The 20,006-nt window shown below is 46.8% G+C and overlaps 2 protein-coding genes across 2 annotated transcripts in view; both read left to right on the forward strand.

Moving 5' to 3' along the window:
- MLXIPL (MLX interacting protein like) overlaps positions 1-4,265 on the forward strand; it is a 42,443-nt gene extending 38,178 nt beyond the window's left edge. The window contains exons 15-17 of the mRNA XM_081171537.1: positions 327-450; positions 1,745-1,874; positions 2,623-4,265. Of these exons, the coding sequence (XP_081027663.1) occupies positions 327-450; positions 1,745-1,874; positions 2,623-2,744 (376 nt within the window). The 3' untranslated portion in view covers positions 2,745-4,265. The remainder of the gene's footprint in view (positions 1-326; positions 451-1,744; positions 1,875-2,622) is intronic.
- A 9,092-nt stretch (positions 4,266-13,357) lies between these two features.
- Positions 13,358-15,085, forward strand: DNAJC30 (DnaJ heat shock protein family (Hsp40) member C30). Its single transcript, XM_081172295.1, has one exon. It carries the CDS (start codon positions 13,469-13,471, stop codon positions 14,138-14,140), a length of 672 nt encoding a protein of 223 aa, XP_081028421.1. The 5' UTR covers positions 13,358-13,468; the 3' UTR covers positions 14,141-15,085.
- Positions 15,086-20,006: the final 4,921 nt, after the last annotated feature.

Here is a 20,006-nt window from a genome sequence, read left to right on the forward strand (position 1 = left end):
TAAAGGCATAAAACCATACAAGGAAACCACTGAAAAGTTAAAAACAGACATCAGTTAACCATTGTGAAAAGATGTGTTCTTAATTGCCTGCGTAGGCCAGGCAGACTTAGAAAAGTTTACAGCAGGCATTTCAAGAGTTAGCATAGAAGGTGCCTGCTGAATCTAGTGGCAGAGAGTTCCAGGACTGGGCTGACGACAAGAAAGGCTCTGTTCCTTGTTGTTAAACAAGCCTCGCCAATTTAGGAAAGACTAGCGACGCCCCTGCAGATGATCTCAGAGATCATTTCCCTGAAAGTAAAACCGTCTCCTTGTGGTTCCTTTTGCAGCTTGTGCCAGCAGCAGCTGCCTGCCACGGGGGTGCCCATCACCCGCCAGCGCTTTGACCAGATGCGGGACATGTTTGATGACTACGTCCGTTCTTGCACCTTGCAGAACTGGAAGTTCTGGGTTGTATCCTTTTCGGGAGGGGAGTTGTTGTTGTTGTTTTGTGTGTGTGTGTGTGTATGTCTGTGATCACAACTACTCTTCACAGTACTTGGTAAGGATTAATTGGAAATAGGCAGCAGTGGAGAGGCAAGCAATAATTGAGATAAAAGTCGAGTAGCAGGCAACATGATAGAAGTTTATAAAATGATGCATGGCATAGAATCATGGGATTGTGGAGTTGGAAGGCACCTGAGGGTCATCCAGTCCAACCCCCTGCAATGCAGCAATTTCAACAAAAGCGTGTATGACAGATGGTCATTCAATCTCTGCTTAAAAACCTCCAAGGAAGTCTGCTCCACTGTTGAACAGCTCCTACCATCAGAAAGTTCTTCCTAAGATTTAGTCTGAATCTTCTTTCTTGCAACTTGAATTCACTGGCTTGGGTCCAACGCTCCAGAGCGGGGGGGAGGGGGAAGCTTTCTCCATCTTCCAAGTGACAGCTTTTTAGATATTTGAAGTTGACTATCATACCTTCTCCCAGTCTCTTCTTATCCATGGAGAAAGTGGATAGAGAAAAGTTCTTCTCCCTCTCTCAAACACCAGAACTGCTGGACTTTCAACGAAGCTGCATGTTGGAAGGTTCAGGTCAGATAAAAGAAAGTACGTCCTCACATAATGCATCGTTAAACTGTGGAACTCCCTCCCACCGGAGGCAGTGATGGCCAACAACTTGGATGGCTATAAAAGAGGATTGGACAAATTCATGGAGGAGGAGAGGGCTATCGATGGCCACTAGCCATGGTGGCTCTGTTCTGCCTCCACATTCAGAGGCAGCAATGCTTCTGAATACTAATTCCTGGAAACTGCAGGGGAGTTGTGGTTGTGTCCTGCTTGCGGATTTCCCTTTGGGCCACTGTGAGAAGAGGATGCTGGACTAGATGGGCATTGGCCGGATCCAGCAGAGTATAACTATATTCTTATATCCTTACATGGTTGTGGACACCACCCAGGAGGTGGGGTGTGAAAGCAAGGAGCTGCTATAACCCCATAAACATGGTATGTCAAATGCATGTTGCAGGCGACAGTAAAATGCAATCATTTTAGAATTCCGTTCTGCTGTTGGTTAGGTGAAAGTGGGTTTTAGCTCCAGGGAAAATGCTACCTAGGCAGTAGAAATGTCATGTGGCTCAGAGCCCCCAAATTCAGGAACAGACAGTGGACCAGTTGGATTTTGAGACAGTGCAAATAAGAGAAGGTGGCGATGGTGGAGCAGCTCATCACACTCCCTTCTGGTCCTTAACAGCACCTCCTCTCTCAGTTCAGCATCATCATGAGGCCACTCTTTGAGTCCTTCAACGGGATGGTCTCCACAAGCAGCATGGAGACCCTCGGCCAGACGTCCCTGGCCTGGCTGGATCAGTACTGCTCTCTCCCAGCGCTGCGGCCCAGTGAGTAGTTTCTGTGACCCCCACTTCCTTCCCTCCAGGAGGGTGATGGCAGTTGGGTCTTTCAACACTGTCGCCGTCTTCTTCCTAGTACAGCAAAGGGGTCCTGGATAAGGAGGCTTCTTGGACAAAGCGAGGCACCATGTAGAAAATATACACAAAGAAGATGAAGATAATAATAATAATAATAATAATAATAATAATAATAATAATAATAATAATAATAATAATAATTGCACAGGAAAGAGCAGTTGAGCAAACTAGGAAATGGTGTGTACATTCTGAAAGCTATCTCCGTGCTGGCTCGCGAGGCCAAAAGTGTGAATGGCTTCTGTCGGGAAGTGACTCTTTCTCAAGTGGAGCCAGTGATGCTCCTGAAATCCCAGGAAACCGCAGGAGGGGAGAGAGCTGTTGTGCTTGTGGGTTTCCTATTGGGCATCAGGTGGGCAGCTCTGAGAACAGGATACTGGGCTAGACCTGATCCAGCTACAGCATTCTTCATAAGTGCTCACTGATGTTTTTAAAAGAGGATGAGGCAAAGTTTTTGTTGTCATTGCACTTATTATTATTATTATTATTATTATTATTATTATTATTATTACACTTGATTTATTAATTGCCTTCTGAAGCACTGTCTCTTCCCAGAAGAGGCATCTGGTTGGTCACTGTGAGGAACTGGGTGAACCCTCACATGGCTTGATCCAGCTACATGACTTTGCTGATGGTCTAATGCTTGCTTTTCTTCCTTCAGCCGTCCTGAGCTCCCTCCGTCAGCTGAGCGTTTCCACCTCGATCCTGACCAACCCGGCAGCCATCCCTGAGCAGGCCACCCAGGCAGTGACAAGGGCAGGAGCCAGCAATGGTTCTTCGTAGCCCCAGAGGACGATGAGACTCCAGCATGGCCATTGGCCAGAGCAGCACCAGCAAGATCTCTCATCCCAGCTGAGGAACTGCTTGTCCAGAGCGGCTTGGAGGAGAGAAGCAGCCTGGAAGAAATTGCCCACACCCCAGGCTGGCCAGCCCCCTTTCCTGGAAGGGAAGCCTCCTTCACCCTGGCAGACTATTCTGTGCCCATTTCCTCCTGAATTTACTAGCGACCACAGCTCAAAAACCACCCGGCGCAAGCCACAACCGCAGCACTCTCCACATCCTGGCCTATGTAGGAAGTGGACTTGCCACCAGACCTCAAGTAGGCTGTGTACTTCTTCACACAGCGCATGGTTCAACTGTGGAACTCGCTCCTGCAGGGAGCAGTGATGGCCAGCAAGCTAGACGGCTCTAAAGAGGATTAGACTAATTTGGGAGGGGAGGGCTATTGATGGCTACTAGCCATGATGGCTATGCTCTGCCTCCACAGTTGAATACCAGTTGATGGAAATGGCAAGAGAGGAGAGGGCTCCTGCTCCTGCTTGTGGGTTTCCCAGGAGAGGCATCTGGGTGGCCACTGCGAGAACAGGATGCTGGACTTGATGGGCCCTCTTTGGCTTGATATAGCGGGACTATTCTGATCTTCTGATGCCTGCTTTCTCTCTGCACACATAGTGGACACTCTTCAGCTTCTGCAGTGGCACTGTGCCACTTTCCCAGTCACTGTGGGTTCTGGAAGATGCCCTTTTTCCTCTGTCAAATCTTGCCTGTCTCCATCAGTGCCACCCAGGCCACTGAGATGCGCCCATGTTGCAACTGGACAACCCCCTGCTTGTGCCTTAGCCCACATTTCAATCATTTTAGGAGACTTTTTTCCAAAGAGAATCCCAATGGCACCCCACCTATATTGGTAGAACACACACAGTCGCTTTTCCCAAATGAAGAAAAACCTACATTTTCAGAGAGGGTACATGGTCTCGTTCTTCATTTGTGGGGAAACTTAGCCAAACCGCTGTTGTTACATTTTTGCATTCACTAATTTCTGAGTGAAAGGTATTTTCAGGGCCCTCTTTTCTCAGATGCCTCTCAGAAACCTGCACACTAGGCACAAACCCTCTCACAGTGTTTTATCTCCAGAATCTGGAACTCTAATGTAGACTGCCCCTGAACGTGGAGGTCTCACTTAGCTGTCACATTTAGTTGACCCAGCATCAACCCACCTGCTAAACAGTGCAGCAACTGCCTTCCGCTAGCCAGCAAACTCCCCTGGTGACCTTTTCTTAAGCTCATGCCTGCGTCTCTTTTCCAGCCCATGTTTAAACTGCGAAAAATTTCCTCCACCCTCCACCCAAGGGGAATAAATCCCAGCTGCTCCTGCTTCTTTCAAAGTGAAACCATCAGAACCATCTTGTGCCAGGCTGTGCCAAATCCGAAACAAGCAGCCACAATTGTAACAAGGACATGTTTGCACCTGCGTAGTGGAAACACTGCCTCCCAGTGCAGCAATAAAACTTCTGCAAAAGCTTACGTTTATTCTGTAATGTGATCTATTTGCTTATATTTTCTGTAATTGCCCCCCCTTTACAATTGGGATTGAAAAGAGCTTCTTTGAACCTTTGAACTCCCGCATTCTTTAGGGAAAGAGCCATAGCTCAGTGGTAGAGTGTCTGCCTTAGAACCAGAAGGTCCCAACTTCAATCCGCAAGAGCATCTCCAGGCAGGGTTGAGAGAAACTCCTTCCTGAAACCCTGGGGAGCTGCTGCCAATCAGTGTAGGCAGTACTGAGTTAGATGGGCCTAATAGTCTGACTTGATATATCAAGGCAGTTCCCTGACAACTCCTTCTGCAGGCTAGTGTAACTAACAATCTCACAACACGTTCATTTAAGCAAACCCCCAAATTTTAGGCTTCATGTCTAAAAGGTTTTTATTTCAGCAGGCTGCATTCCCAAACTCCTGGCTAATTTGTTCTCTCCCTGCCTTGCATCTCCTGTAGAGTTATGGGGATTGCCTCTTAGAGTGAAAGAAGCCTTTGCTTCTGTGTGCCTGACATTACAAGAATGTGTGTATTAAGAGAGTTTGTGTACTGGTCCAGTAAACGCTTCCGCTGTGCCACCAGCAACAGCTCTCTTTGCAGAGTATTAATTAAGTCCAGTGCAGAGATTCTTGTTGCAGTACAGGCTTCAGAGTCTCAGCAGCAAAGAAATAACGACACAGGGAAGCCTGTCTTTCCAAAGACAGGTTTATTGCAGAAAGATAACAGAAACACCTCCGGAGCTTTCGGACATTTTTGCTTCACGCCCCACACAGAGAAAACAAACACTCTTTATATACTGAGCAACTTAACAACTTAACGAACTTGACTACTTAAAGTTACATGACATTGCTAACTTGCCAGCGTCTTAGGTTTCACACCCTAACACCCCCTCTCGCTGGCAATACAAAAAACAAAATTACTTCAGACCCATTTCTTCACAAAAGTTTTCATGCCGCTGAAACCCAAGCGGTTTTGTAAAACCATCAGCTTGATTTTCATGACTGGGACAGTAATTTAATTTAACAATTCCTGCTTTTACCGTTTGACAAACATTTTGAAAGCGGATATCCAAATGTTTTGTACGACCTTTAAACTGCCCATTTTGTGCTAACTTAAGACATGGTTGATTATCACCCCATACAGTGATTGGAGTGATGGCCTTTTCATACATCTCTTGTGCCAAGCATTTGTAAAATTCTAGATCTCTACATAACTCAGATAAGGCACAGAACTCAGCTTCTGTTGACGACAAAGCAATCAGATTCTGTTTCTTGGATCTCCACCCAATCAGAGAGTTACCAAATTTTATTACACAGCCAGACACTGATTTTCTATCCTTTAAATTTGCCCAATCACTATCTGCCCAACAAGTAATCTGTGCTTGTCCTTCCGAAGACAATTCAAGGCAAAAATCTTTGGTGTATTGTAAATATCTTAACACTCTTTGAATTCCTTTCCATGCATTTACACTAGGTTTCGAAGCTTCTCTGCTGAGTAAGTTAACAGCGTAAGCAATATCTGGTCTACTCCATTGCGAAAGATGAAGTAAGCTTCCCAGTGCTGACTGAAAGATTTCAGCACGCTTGAATTCAGCACTATCCTTGAACTCATTTTTACAAAACCCATTTCCATTGGTGTTCTAACACCTGCACACTCTGTCATGTTAAACTTTTTCAACATTTGCAATATCTTGCCTTTTTGATTCAGTAGAAAACTGCCATTTTTGGTCCTATCTATCTGAACACCAAGATAGACCTTCACATCACCAAGATTCTTAACTTTGAAGTGCTTATTTAACTCTTTGGCTAGTTTTTTTACTTGTTCTTGTGTCTTTGAAGTATAAATCAGGTCATCTACATAGACAAGCAAAGATTCTTTAGCATCTCCTGAATTTCTGAAATATAAGCAATTGTCAGCCTTGCTCCTGCTAAAACCAATGCCTACCAAAACGTCATTCAAACACTCATTCCAATTATGAGCAGATTGCTTGAGTCCATAAATAGATTTATGTAGTTTCCATACCTGATTTGATTTACCAACTTTCAATCCTGGCGGTAGCTCCATATAGAGCTCTTCAGCCAAGTCTGAATGAAGATAAGCTGTAGAGACATCAAATTGATTCACTTTGAACCCTTTCTGAGCAGCAACTGCTAATAGTGCCCGTAGGGTTTCACTCCTTGAAGTGGGTGCATAGACTTCGGAATAATGTAACCCCTTTCTTTGCGTAAAACCTCGAGCTACAAGTCTTGCTTTGTACTCTGGTTTCCCCATCGCTGTTGTCTTTATCCTGTACACCCACCTACAACTTACTGCCTTGGCACCTTCTGGCAGTTTGGTGATGGAAAACACACCCAGTTCTTTCATAGAATTCAACTCCTTTTGCATGGCCTCACGCCATCTACTGGCCTCCTCCTGGGGTAATTGCTCAACCTCCTCAAAACTTTCAGGTTCGCAATTTGCCAAACCAGCCCAAACACTGATAGCTTGGTACCTTTCAGGAGGTTTACCTTTGTTGGTACGCTTAGAACGCCTTAACAGTTCCTGCGATGTTCCTTCAGTTTCCCCCTCTGACCCAGAATCACTAGTCGTCACCTGTTTGTCACTAGTAGTTGAAGAACTTTCTGATTCTGACTTTACACGTCTCTCTTGCTGTACAGGTGAACTTTTAGAGCTAGAAGATTCTGACTTTACAGACTTGGGTGAACTAGGTGATTTCTCACCCTCGTCCTCAGACTTAAATTCCTTAGTCTGTTCTGGAACTAATACCTGCCCTGGGGCCTGAGTTTCATTGTTACTGTTCACCACATCAAATAGTATGTCAGGATTTCCATGAATTTTATTCCAACCATCCTGTTCACAAAATTCCGCACTTCTGCTGATTGTGATTTTCGTTTGATTGCCTTCTACATTCACAAATCTCCAACCTTTTGTGTTTGCTTGATAACCACAGAAAAACATTTCTTTAGACCTAGGATCGCCTTTCCTACGTTGTGCCCTAGGCACCAGCACATAAGCACGACATCCAAAAACTCTTAGATGATCAATTTTTGGTTTTTTCCCAAACAGCATGAAGTAAGGAGTGTTGCCTACTGTGCTATTGTACACTCTGTTAAAAGTATAATTCGCATACAGTGCAGCCTCAGCCCAAAAACGCTGTGGAAGTCCAGAATCAAACAGCAAAGCAGCAATGGCTTCCTGTAATGTTCGAAATTTTCTTTCGGCAACTGCATTCTCCTGTGGTGAATAGGGATTGGTAAGTCTATGAACTATACCTTTCCTTTTTAACCATGTCTCCAGCGTGTGGTTCACAAATTCCCCACCACGATCTGATTGTATTTTACGTACCCTGGTGTCAAATTTACATTCGACTTCTTCAATCCAATCCATCAGGATGGAAGCTGCTTGTGATTTTTCTTTCAGAAAGAAAACCCAACTAGCCCTTGAAAAGTCATCCACCAAAATTTGCATAAATCTCGCACCTCCAAGCGATTTGACTGGCATAGGGCCACACACGTCTGTGTGCACAAGTTCAAAGGGTTTCTTGCTTACTCTATCAGATCTAGGATAGTTACATGTCTTAACCTTAGCATGTTTACAAGCACAACAATCCAGAAAATTTGGACAGGGTTTAATGTTACACTCCTCAGCTAAATCTGGCATCTTGCTTACATACTTAAAGCATATATGAGCTAACCTTCTGTGTAGTAGATGTGCACAACCTGTATGAGGAGCCTTATTTACACACTTAGCTTGCGCTTCACCTGTTGAACATCTACCTGCTGCTAACTGCTCTTCATCCAAAACAAAAAGCCCATCCTCACAGGGAATTTTAACTAGCTCCTTTCCCTGTTTCAAAATGGTGCACACATCATTTTCAAACTCAACCTTAAAACCACTTTTTACCAGGCATGACACACTCAAAAGTCCATTCTTCATTCCTGGAAGAACAAAAACAGGAAGGTTAGTTTGCAAACAGTTAACATAAATTGTGCCTTTAAGGTTCATTTCTCGTTTACTATTGTCTGCTATAGTCACGGTTTTTGCAACTGGCAATGTCTTGCAGTTCATCAAGCGGCCCCTAGATGTCACTGGAACTAAACTGTGACTTGCTCCACTGTCAATTATCCACTTCAAGGTTTGTTGGCTCCTTTTAGGACTCTGTTGTGCTGCCATTGCAGATAGTCCCTTATCAGCACCTGCTCCCCCTCTGGATCGTTGATTTTTGTAGTTCTCACGTCGTCTTCCTCTGTAACTCCGGAAACTGGCCTTGGACTGTTGAAATTCCTGTTGCTTTTCTGGACACTTTGCTATCAAATGAAACCTGCTGCCACATCGAAAACATGACTTGCTGGCCATAGCAGACACTTCTGAGGCTTCCTTACAGCTCTGCCTGCTAGTTTCCCCACGCTGGGAATTATCTGAACATCCAACCCTTGGGGTATTTGAATTATCAATACGTTTTTGATGATGTTGATATTCTTGTTCACACAATCTACCAGTCACATAATTCATATTCAGCTGGTCCTCTGGCAAAACTTGTAAAGTTAGTACTAAGTTTTCAAACTCTGCATGCAGGCTGCTAAGCAGAGTATAAACTTTAATATTTTCAGGAAAATTCACACCTAAAGATGACAGTCGGTTGAAATACTCAGTCATCTGTGACGTGTGTTCAACCACACTATCCCCTGGCTTCAATTTCAACTCATACAAAGCACGTATAATGTTCACCTTCTCTCCGGGCGTGGCTCTATGGTGAATTCGCCTAAGAGCTTCCCAAATTTCAAATGCAGACCTTAAATTTTCCACATGAGGTAATTGGGAATCGTCTATCGATACCATCAACATGCATCTAGCTTTAGTGTCCATTTTATCATGTTCCCTGTTCTGGGCATGTGCAGCAGCCTGTTGCTCTGCTGTGGCATCTGCTGCAACAGCCACAAACGGCTTTCGCCTCTGGACATAGTCAGCCCACACTTCTTTGGCTTCCAACCAGACTTGAGCCCTCTTAGACCACTGCACGTAATTAGCAGAGTTCAACTTTGTAAAGGGAACCTGGAAATTTTCCACTGCCATTCTTGGGGTCTGCTGCTACTCCCTCTGTGTGCCCTTTCTTCTCTTTCCCCTTGGGATTTGTCTTACTCACTTTTCAGACGCCTCCAGCCTCTCAGTTCCTTTAAGAGCTGGATTTACGACCAAGCCGGTCTTCTCTCATCCGAAAGCTGCTTTCACTTTCTCTGCACACAATACAGCTGTAGAAACGTAGAAGGATCCATAACCTAAGAGAGTTTGTGTACTGGTCCAGTAAACGCTTCCGCTGTGCCACCAGCAACAGCTCTCTTTGCAGAGTATTAATTAAGTCCAGTGCAGAGATTCTTGTTGCAGTACAGGCTTCAGAGTCTCAGCAGCAAAGAAATAACGACACAGGGAAGCCTGTCTTTCCAAAGACAGGTTTATTGCAGAAAGATAACAGAAACACCTCCGGAGCTTTCGGACATTTTTGCTTCACGCCCCACACAGAGAAAACAAACACTCTTTATATACTGAGCAACTTAACAACTTAACGAGCTTGACTACTTAAAGTTACATGACATTGCTAACTTGCCAGCGTCTTAGGTTTCACACCCTAACATGTATTTCTGGGAGTGGCTTACGGTGGCCCTATAATATAGTCAGTGGTTTGTCCCCACATTTTTCATGAGTGAGAGAGTCAAGCTATGACAACACTGTACTGTGGCCCATGGATAGTTCTGTAGGTAAGGCTAAAGGGGGAGAGTAACCTGCAACAATCCTGCAGTTTAATCCAGTCTCTATATCAGTGGTTCCCAAACTTTTTTGGGGGGTTACCGCCCCCATTGTTCCAAAAACTCATTCCCAGGGCCCCCTACCCTATAAAAAGCATTTTTCAGAATAGCAGTTTGCATGGCCTACTAAGGAAGGTAATAACACAGTAAAATTCAAATGAGTAACAATTAATTGCACATCAGATTAAAAGCATTTAGTTTCATTAATTCAACAAAATTGATGAACTGGATCCAGTGATACCAACTTTTCAAAGTAATTTTCATTTCTAGCTTCCCTCTTTCCTCTTGGCGCCCCTCTCAGGTAATTATGTTTCCCCCCCCCCGGGGGGGGCAGTACTGTCCACTTTTGGAACCGGTGCTCTATATTATATGGATATCGCAGGGTGTTCTGGCAGGGACCCATTTACAACATCCCTGCAGTGCAGACTGCTGTTATTATGCCATTTTGTGGCAGTGCATGGCGACTGACAACAGCCCTGCAAAGTAGGGTGCTTCCAGGTGGGGCTTTACAGTGGTATTGGTGCTCCTCACAGACACAAGATTATCGGCATCAAAATGTCAGCCTGGATAGATCACATGCATCCCCATTTAATCTGGATTTATCCTTTCCAGGGGAAATCCAGCAAGTAAACTTAAAATAGTTGTTTCCAATGACTTGGTTGCAGTGTCAAGCTGGTGTCTGGAAGCACCCCCAGTCTGTGGTTAATGGTGCAGGGTGGGAGGTGAGACTGAGGTAGAGGGAGAGTAGCTTGCGACAGCCATGCAGTATACGTTGATGTAAACATTGGGGTTTGGCTTTTGCTGACCAACTCCCATGGGACTCTGAGTCCCCTAAGTCCATGATTGGTCAGAGAAGAATGGATGGAGGCAGGTCCCAGTGGAAATCAAGGCATATGTTTATTTTCTGTTGCAACAGAGTTCTCTTCCCTCCATGCAAGGAGGGAGAGACCCAGAACAAAGTGTGCAGGAACCTTTAAAGACTTTTGACATTGCCCAACCCCTTAGCCAAAGACCAACCTAAAAGCATCACACATACATCATAGGAGGCAGTCTACAGCAGAAATCCTGTCTGCCAGGATACCTGATGGTGGTCACTGATTCCATTACCTGGGTAGCTTGGCCATTTTTTTGTGATGGTAATGTTACCGGAATCAGAATGGGGGAGGCACAGACCTGTTCCCATGGCAGGGGTCACCAGACTTTGACTGGTCTGCTCCCTTCATTTCCTTACCCTTCACATCCAGGGTGTGTTCATACATAATAATAATAATAATAATAATAATAATTTATTATTTATACCCCGCCCATCTGGCTGGGCCTCCCCAGCCACTCTGGGCGGCTTCCATAAAAACCCAAAATACAATAAAATATCACACGTTAAAAACTTCCCTGAACAGGGCTGCCTTAAGATGTCTCCTGAATGTCAGGTAGTTGTTTATCACTTTGACATCTGCTGGAAGGGCGTTCCACAGGGCGGGCGCCACTACTGAGAAGGCCCTCTGCCTGGTTCCCTGTAGCTTTGCTTCTTGCAATGAGGGAACCGCCAGAAGGCCCTCGGCGCTGGACCTCAGCGTCCGGGCAGAATGATGGGGGTGGAGACGCTCCTTCAGGTATACTGGACATAAGGCTAGACCAGTTGCCATACTCATTCATTGGGGAATAATCTGCAAGATGCCTAGCCAATCAAGAACTATCCACAAGATGCCTAGCCAATCAAGAACGATCATTCAAATAGCTGTCAAATCGGCAACCAATCAGAAGAGTCCATTTTGACAGCAACTTTGATATGCTTATACAATAGCACCCCCTAACAAGGGCTCAGCTGGGGTTGCAGAGAACCCCCGCTGGTTATTAGTGTGTCTAGTTTAGCTTTTAGACTTTTTCTAAGCATGTACGTTTAGAAATCCATATAAAATCAATCCTGTGGCGGATTCTTACAATTTCAACATTGTCTTGCTCAGAGAAGGGAGGCCTACCAGAGGAGGGGCTTGATCTATGGGTAAGGTCAGCCATAAGAATAGGACCACGTACCCAATGACAATACTACCTGGGTGATAAACCCTGGCATCCTGCTCCAGAGCACCAGACTGGTAGTCATTGCAAAGACAATGACCGTCCTGCTTCAGTGGATTGGGGGTCTAAGTAAAGACAAAGAGGTGTACTTGACTCAACTGGGAGAAAACAGGAAGATGTAAATCCTTTTTTTTTTTGTACCTGGAAACAGGAATGTAGAGTAAATTTGACTGACAGGGCAGGTCTGACACTCAAGTTTCAGTTCAGATGCTACACCTGATTTATGACAAGTGCATGATGTTTTTCCAAGGGTGTTGTGGGTAACTATGAGGAACTTTTAAAATGAGAAGCATCTTTGTTCAGGGCTTCTCTCTGCTTCCTTTATGTTGTAGTTTGAAGTCTTGCTGAAACAATAAAGATCAGCCTCCTGGCTGCTATTTTGCGTCATTATCTTGGCCGGAACTTTTTGTTTGATGATCCAACTTGAGCCCACAGAACTCCCTGCTACAGTAAATACTTTAGTTCCTGAATCCAGGTCACAGGCTCACCCTATTCATACACAAGTACACCCTTGACAGGATTTGAAGCATCTGTAAGTAAAAAGACAATGGGAAAGCTTTCCCCATTTACCTCCCTTACTGCAGAGGAATATTTGAGGTTATTGGGAGAGTCAAAATGGCTTCAGGATTGAGAAAGAAGAGGGAGAACCATAACTTTGAAAATGTTTTGTTTGAAACTTGGAGTTTGTGAGAGAATTTATCTATAACCAGATCACTTCTGACCTGAATTTACAACAGCCCTGCAGAGGAGTCCAGTGCAGCTACGATATTCTCAGGAACATATGAGGGCTGATGCTTGGAAAGAAGATGGTTTCTAACAGCCCCGCAGTGTAGTCCAGTTCGTTTCCCACTATGGTGTGGGCTGAGAGGAGCTTACAACAGCCCTGCAGTGTAGCCCAGCGTCCCCTCCCTCCGCCACAGCCCTCCAATAACACTCACTGGCCTTCCCCCGCACCACTTCCCATTGGCGAATAGCTGAGCCACGCATCTCTCCAATCGAGTGCCAAAACGCCATCACTCTGCGCGCTCCTCCTCTTCCATGGAGCAGCTGTGCGGGCAAATGCGTCGTCTTATGACGCCATTTGCCCGCCCTCGCCCGTGATGCGTTCTTTCCTGCTATTGGCAGAGGAACGCGTCCGTCTGCATCCCGCCCAACAGCAACCACGGCTACCCGTTTATCAGCAAGGAACTGCCTCCCAATTGGGTCCTGGCCCTGTGACGTCACTAGCCGGCCGGCTCCTTACCTCGGAAGCGAGCCAAGATGGCGGAGGTCAGTCGTGGAAGGGCGGCCTGGTTGGGCCGCTGAAGCCGGCGGCATCCCATGGCCTTGTTAAGGGGCCTGAACAAGGGGACGGCGGCCCCACTGCTGTGGGCGCCCAGGGCGGTGCTCTCCCGCCCGCCCCAGACGGCGGGCCTTTCGGGGACCGAATCCGGGGGCGGCACAGGCCGGCCAGGCTCCGGTCCACAGGACTTGTACGACCTGCTGGGGGTCCCCTCGGGGGCCACGCAGGCGCAGATCAAGACGGCATACTACAAGCAGTCTTTTCTGTACCACCCGGACCGCAACGCCGGCAGCGAGGAGGCGGCGCGGCGCTTCACCCTCGTCAACGAGGCCTACCTGGTGCTGGGCAGCGTCGCCCTCCGAAGGAAGTACGACCGCGGCCTCCTCAGCAGGGAGGACCTGCGCACCGCCGGGAAGCCCTCGGGCAAGACAGCAGGGTCCTCCTCCTCCACCACCACCTCTTCAGCCACCAGGACGCAGCCCTTTGCCTCCACGTGGCCCAACAACAAGCCCATATTCGATTTTGACAAGTTCTACCAGGCCCACTATGGGGAGCAGCTGGAGCGTGAGCGCTTCATCCGCGAGAGACGACGGGAGATGCAGAAGCGCAAGGCCGAGATGGAAAACATGTGGCGGCGGGAGCACCTGCAGGAGTTGCTGGCCGCCATCACTTTCTTGTCAGCTCTGATCCTCCTGGTCAGCTTCAAGTGAGCAAGGAGGAGGAGAAGCTGGCATGGCCAGGTGTCACTTTGGGCTTGCCACTCCTGGGGGACTTTCTCCTGGAGCAGACAGAACCGGCTAGGAGAAGCGTGTCCTCCCCAAAGGCTCTGGCTTCAAGAGGTACAAAAAGCATCCCTCATGAAGGCTGATACGGGTTCCCACCAGGGCCAAGCTTGGAGAGATCTCTGCTTTCCTACATGCCTCACTGTAATCACCCAGAGAACATAACAAACAATTTGAGAAGGATTTGGAGTGTTGCCAACCAACCAACCCCCTACACAGTGCTGGGGAGCAAGACTCCAGATGCCAGTTCCAATAATAATAAAACCTTTAAAACGTGCTTTACTTTGCCTTAGAAATCATACCCCTATCATCCAACTATTGTTGGCATGGAATTGGTTGCCTCAGCTGTTTTATTTGGATCAAAGTGCAAGTGGGTTTAATTTCCCACACCTAATTGTACTGTGAGAAGTGGATGATATTTATGAGAGTCAGCGTATTGAGCATGGTGCTTCAGTTAGCAGGTGTCATCTCTGTAGCTTGAAATTCTCCCTCTGGGTGGGGGAGGGAGGGATTTCAGGTCTACCTTACCTTTCTTTCATAGAGATTCTGCTGACTCTTTCATTGGGGTGTCCCCTGCACTTGGGCCCAAAAACGCTGCTCCACAACTTGGGCACTTAACAAACCTCTTTGTTTTGATAAAGGATGCATCTGAAGAGAAGAAAATTCTCATTTGGAGACTTTGTGGTGGCTTCTAATAGTGTTCGGGGAAATGCATACGCTTTTATGGGGTAAACTGCTGTAGGATTTACTCTTGCAGTTTGGAATGTAATGACGTGGCCACGGTATTTTGATCTGTATATCCAAAGGATTCAAACCAATCATGTGAATGATATTTATTTTAATATGCTGTATAAAGACACAAAGAAACATTTAGGAACTGTCTCCTTGTCCTTCCAAGTCTTAACGTGAAGCACTTAGATGCTTTTGGAAACACAGCTGCCTGGTCCCCTCTTTGATTGGTAAGGTAAAGGTAAAGGGCCCCCTGACCATTAGGTCCAGTCGTGGACGACTCTGGGGTTGCAGCGCTAATCTCGCTTTACTGGCCGAGGGAGCCAGTGTACAGCTTCTGGGTCATGTGGCCAGCATGACTAAGCCGCTTCTGGCGAACCAGAGCAGTGCACGGAAACGCTGTTTACCTTCCCACCGGAGCGGTACCTATTTATCTACTTGCATTTTGAGGTGCTTTCGAACTGCTAGGTGGGCAGGAGCTGGGACCGAACAACGGGAGCTCACCCTGTTGGAGCTCCCCGTCGCGGGGATTTGAACCGCTGACCTTCCAATCGGCAAACCCTCGGCTCTGTGGTTTAGACCACAGTGTCACCCTTTGATTGGTGTTGAGTTGTAAAAGTAAGCAAACATTGTGTAGGGTTATTTAGAAGGCCAAGAGAGGAGAGAGTAGCATTTGGTGAATGCTATTCCTGCATTGCAGGAGTTTGGGATAGATGACCCTTTGACTCCCTTCAAACTCTAACATGTTATTCTTTGGTATCTGAAGAAGTGTGCATGCACACGAAAGCTCATACCAAGAACTAACTTAGTTGGTCTTTAAGGTGCTACTGGAAGGAATTATGTTATTCTTTGAATACATATGGGTAGGTTTCACTGAAATTGCAGGTGGGTTGAAGGTTGTGGGTCAGGCAAAGACTTCTAGTAAAAGGTGAGTTTTTAGTAGGCTGTGGGAAGGGGAGACGCCCACCCCCTTCTTCTCCCCATATTCTTTCCATTCACCATTCCTTCTTGCAATTCCCTTTGAAGCAAGTTAGGAGAGGAGGGCAACCACCCTGAGCTGTGGTTGGTCCAGCTCAGCAACTCCCCTTGTGTTGAAATCGTGTTTTTCCAAGCGCTGGGTTGCTGTTCCCGAGTGGTACAGCAGAGGGGGTCCTTGCACCATTGTTCAGCTGACAGTGAAAGGAAACTGATTTTTCATTTGGAAAGGATATCGTCATCCCACAGCTAAATAAGGAGGGAGTGGCTTGCTCAGCCAGGCTTGGTGAGGGAGCTCTTCTCACTGTTAGGTTGATGGCAAGGAAGAAGTTTTTTGGGGGGGTGGCTGATGAAGAAGCCTGAAACTAGCTGGGGAGGTAGTAGGATAACTGGATCACAAAACTATGAAAGGTATCCAATAGAAATATAGATGATTATATTGATTTCTCCCTAAGTGAAAACCTCACCAGGCAACCAGCCCATCCATTCCATTTGAGTATTTGCATCTGATTCAGGGTGCTGCTGCTGCTGCTGTCCTCCAAGCCCAGGTATCCCTTGGCCATTCAGAATAGCCCCCCTCCATCTCCCTTTTCAGCTGTGGAGTTTCAACTCCTGCTACAATTGTTGGACCACTTCCTTGGACAAAGGTCTTTCCTCAGACACCTATGAGATGCTTGAGCTAGCATTAGGGGGGGGGGGGGCGGCGGCATACAGACAAGAATGCAATTCTGACTGGCTTGGGCAGAAAATAAGTGAAGCTCTTTGCTGAATGCTATCCCTGATTAACTTGGCTGGGCCAGCATTAGCTACCCTCATCCTGGTCTTGCAAAGTGCAGGTCCTTGCATCTGGCCTCTAATCCCTACCTGGCCTTTGTGCCAAATCCTGCCTCCGAATTGCAACCCCCCACTGCAAATTGAATTATCGTCCGTGGGTTTCTACTGAGGATTGAACTTTAATCTTCATACACTTGAGTATATCCTCATAGTCTAGTTCCACTGCAGGAAAAGATGCATCTGTCAGAATTCCTTCTCCTAACAGCATGAAGCAATAGTCAACTCCTGTTCTGCTTCTGATGCTTTCTGTGCAGAGGAGGGCGAGCAAGATGATAATATCATTGTAGAGTTGGAAAGGGTAATCTAGTCCAAACCCCTGTAATGCAGGAATAAAGGGTCTGGAAACAGCCTTACGAGGAACAGTTGAGGGAGTTGGGCATGTTTAGCCTGGAGAAGAGAAGGCTTGAGGAAGATGGAGCAAGCTGCTTTCTGCTGATCCAGAGGGGATGACCCGAACCAATGGGTTCAAATAACAGGAAAGGAAATTCTGATGAAACCTTAGGAAGAACCCTCTGGTGGTAAGAGCTGTTTGACAGTGGAACAGACTCCCTTGGAAGGTGGTGTAATCTCCTTCACTGGAGGTTTTTAAACAGGTTGGATTGGCATCTTTCAGGGATTCTTTCGCTGTATTTCCTGCAGTGCAGGGGGTTGGACTAGATGACTATTGGGGTCCTTTCTAATCCTACAATTCTTTGGTTTCAGCTTGATTTTCAATCGTGAAGCCTGTAGTCCCAGGATTGGGTTTCCTCAGTGCTTTGGACCTCTTGTCCCCCAAGTTCACAAAAGCTAACCCACAAATTAAAGAAGAAAAATGTGATGGGGCTGCCAGTCTGTTCATGACTGTTGGATACAACTCACATCAGCCCCAGGCAGCATGGGATGGTGAAGGGAGCTGGGAGTCCAAAACATCCCGAGGACCATGCAAGTTGAAGGATGTTGACTTAGCATGTAGAACCAGGGAGACCCAGGTTTAAATCCCATCCACCTTCAGCTATGTAGTTCACTAGGTGACCTTCAGCCTCTCTCTCTCTCCCTCTCGCCCTCTCCTTCTGCCTCGCCTACCTCATAGGGTTGTGCTGAAGATAAAATGCAGCATGTGTGTGGGAGCACCATGTACGTAGCTCCTTAGAATATATATATATAGTAAATAACCAAATAAAAGCACATGGAAGCCCCCCACAGGCCCCCCAGCCATGCCACAGAGCCTGCAGAAAGGGAGTAGGTATATACTCCTTGTTGCATGTGCTGCTTATTTCAGCCCGGGGTGGGGGGTCCTCTGAGACACACCCCACACGATCCTGACTGTCGGGTGAAGGCACATCGCAGTTGCTAGGGCTCTTTGGAGAGGTTTGCAGAACAGCAAGACATCCCTCTCTCACACACAGGAGGAGCTGGATGCTGCTGTTGCCAGGGCAACGGGCGGCCCATCAGCGAGCAGGAGAGCCTGGCTGGTCCTCTCCACCAATCGCAGGGCCCGGCTGGCATCCTAGAGACAGCGACTCTGCTGCCTGTAACCAGGGGTTACCCACTGGCAAATGGGAAGCAGATCTCTCTCCCCCCACCTTCCAGTCCCCCCCCCCTCTGGGAAAGCGTTTGATTTCCTATTAACCTAAGCAACTGGGGGGGCTAAGAGGACCCCCTCCTCCCCATCAGCGGTTACTTAGCAGCTAGTTCATGAGCATAATAACCTGTCCCTGAAGGCTTGGGGGTGGGAGTGGGGGGGACGGGACAGGATCCAGCCAACTTATTTCTCCAGCTATGATTCCAGCAAGCAATGCTCGATTTCTGATGGGGAAGCCACCAGGAGCTCAAGGCAAGGCTGAAACTCCACTCTGTCCCTGGTTCCACACAGAGCTGCATTAGCCTGAATGAAGGCGAACAGAGTTTGTGCACCCAAATCAGCATTATTCGGGGTTACTCCAAATCACAACCACAGCCTTAATGTGTGCATACACAAACACACATAGAACTATTTTCAATAGAAACAGTGTATTTAATTATTACTGATGACATTCAAGCTCCCCCTACCATTTTCTCCAAGGAATTTTTTTTTAAGTTTGTGAAAAGGAAAGTGAGCTACCCAACAACTCTTCCTCTATCTATCTATCTATCTATCTATCTATCTATCTATCTATCTATCTATCATTAGCATCCTTCTGTCTTGAGAGACAAGGGAGTGTGCTTCCGGGGGTGAAGTCACTGCTGCATTAGCAGCACCAAAGTGACCTCCCCAGGGCGCAAGTCTGGGCAGTGTATATGGAGATCCTGGGCTGCCCAGATGGCAAGAATCTCCCCTCTTGGCCTTGCTGATATGGTCCAAAAGAAAGCAGAACAAGACATTTGGCACCAGCTTGGCTGCAGGAGTTGCTGGAAGGAGGAGTACAAGGCACCATCCAACCATCTTAGGGACTTCACTTCGGATTTGTGTAGGGTTTACGCCTTAGCCTTTTCTTCTCCCAGATATCCCATAAGGAAGCAGAAGTTTAGGATCAGTCTTCCTTCTCCTAGATAGGCTACCTTCCCAGGTTGACAAGTCCCAAAACTGCCCTTGTGACAGTATGGACCCACTATTGGTTTTGTCTGTTCAATCCACCAGAACATGTCTTCGCATGCAAAGGAAGTCCCTAACTCACTGAGGGTTTGAGACCTATTGGCTACCCTCACCTGGTTTAGCTGGCCAATTGACGCTGTTTCTGGGGTATGGCCAATGTTTCATGCTGACAGCTTATATGAGCCGCAGGTGAGAGCTGAGTGCAAAGCGGGGACCAAAGGTGGAGCAACTACCCTAGAAGGAGCATGGTGCTAACACCTCACAAACACATATATGAACGGCAAGCGAAACATGCCCAATTCCCTCAACCGTTCCTCATAAGACTTGGTTTCCAGGCCCTTGATCACCCTGGTCACCCTTCTCTGCAAACCTCCTAGCTTCTCAATATCCTTCTTAAACTGGGGTGCCCAGAACTGAGCAAAGGAATCTGACCAAGACAGAATATAGCAGTACTGTACATTTCCTCACTGAACGAAGTTACTCCCTCACTTGAGAGTAGACCTGAACAGGAGTCTGCAACAAAGATCCTTTTATTCTTCAGAGGCCATACCCTTGTTGAACATTTCTCTCCCTGCCCTCGTGTGATGTAAAAATATATTACTGAATGTTAGGCCGTATTTATTGTGTTGAATTATTTTGCTCTTTAATTCCTTATTTGTGTTTCTTGATTGATGCCTGGTTTCTGCTCTTAATATCTGCTGGAGG

This window comes from Podarcis bocagei (genome assembly GCF_964188305.1).
Source record: "Podarcis bocagei genome assembly, chromosome: 15".
Classification (NCBI taxonomy): domain Eukaryota; kingdom Metazoa; phylum Chordata; class Lepidosauria; order Squamata; family Lacertidae; genus Podarcis; species Podarcis bocagei.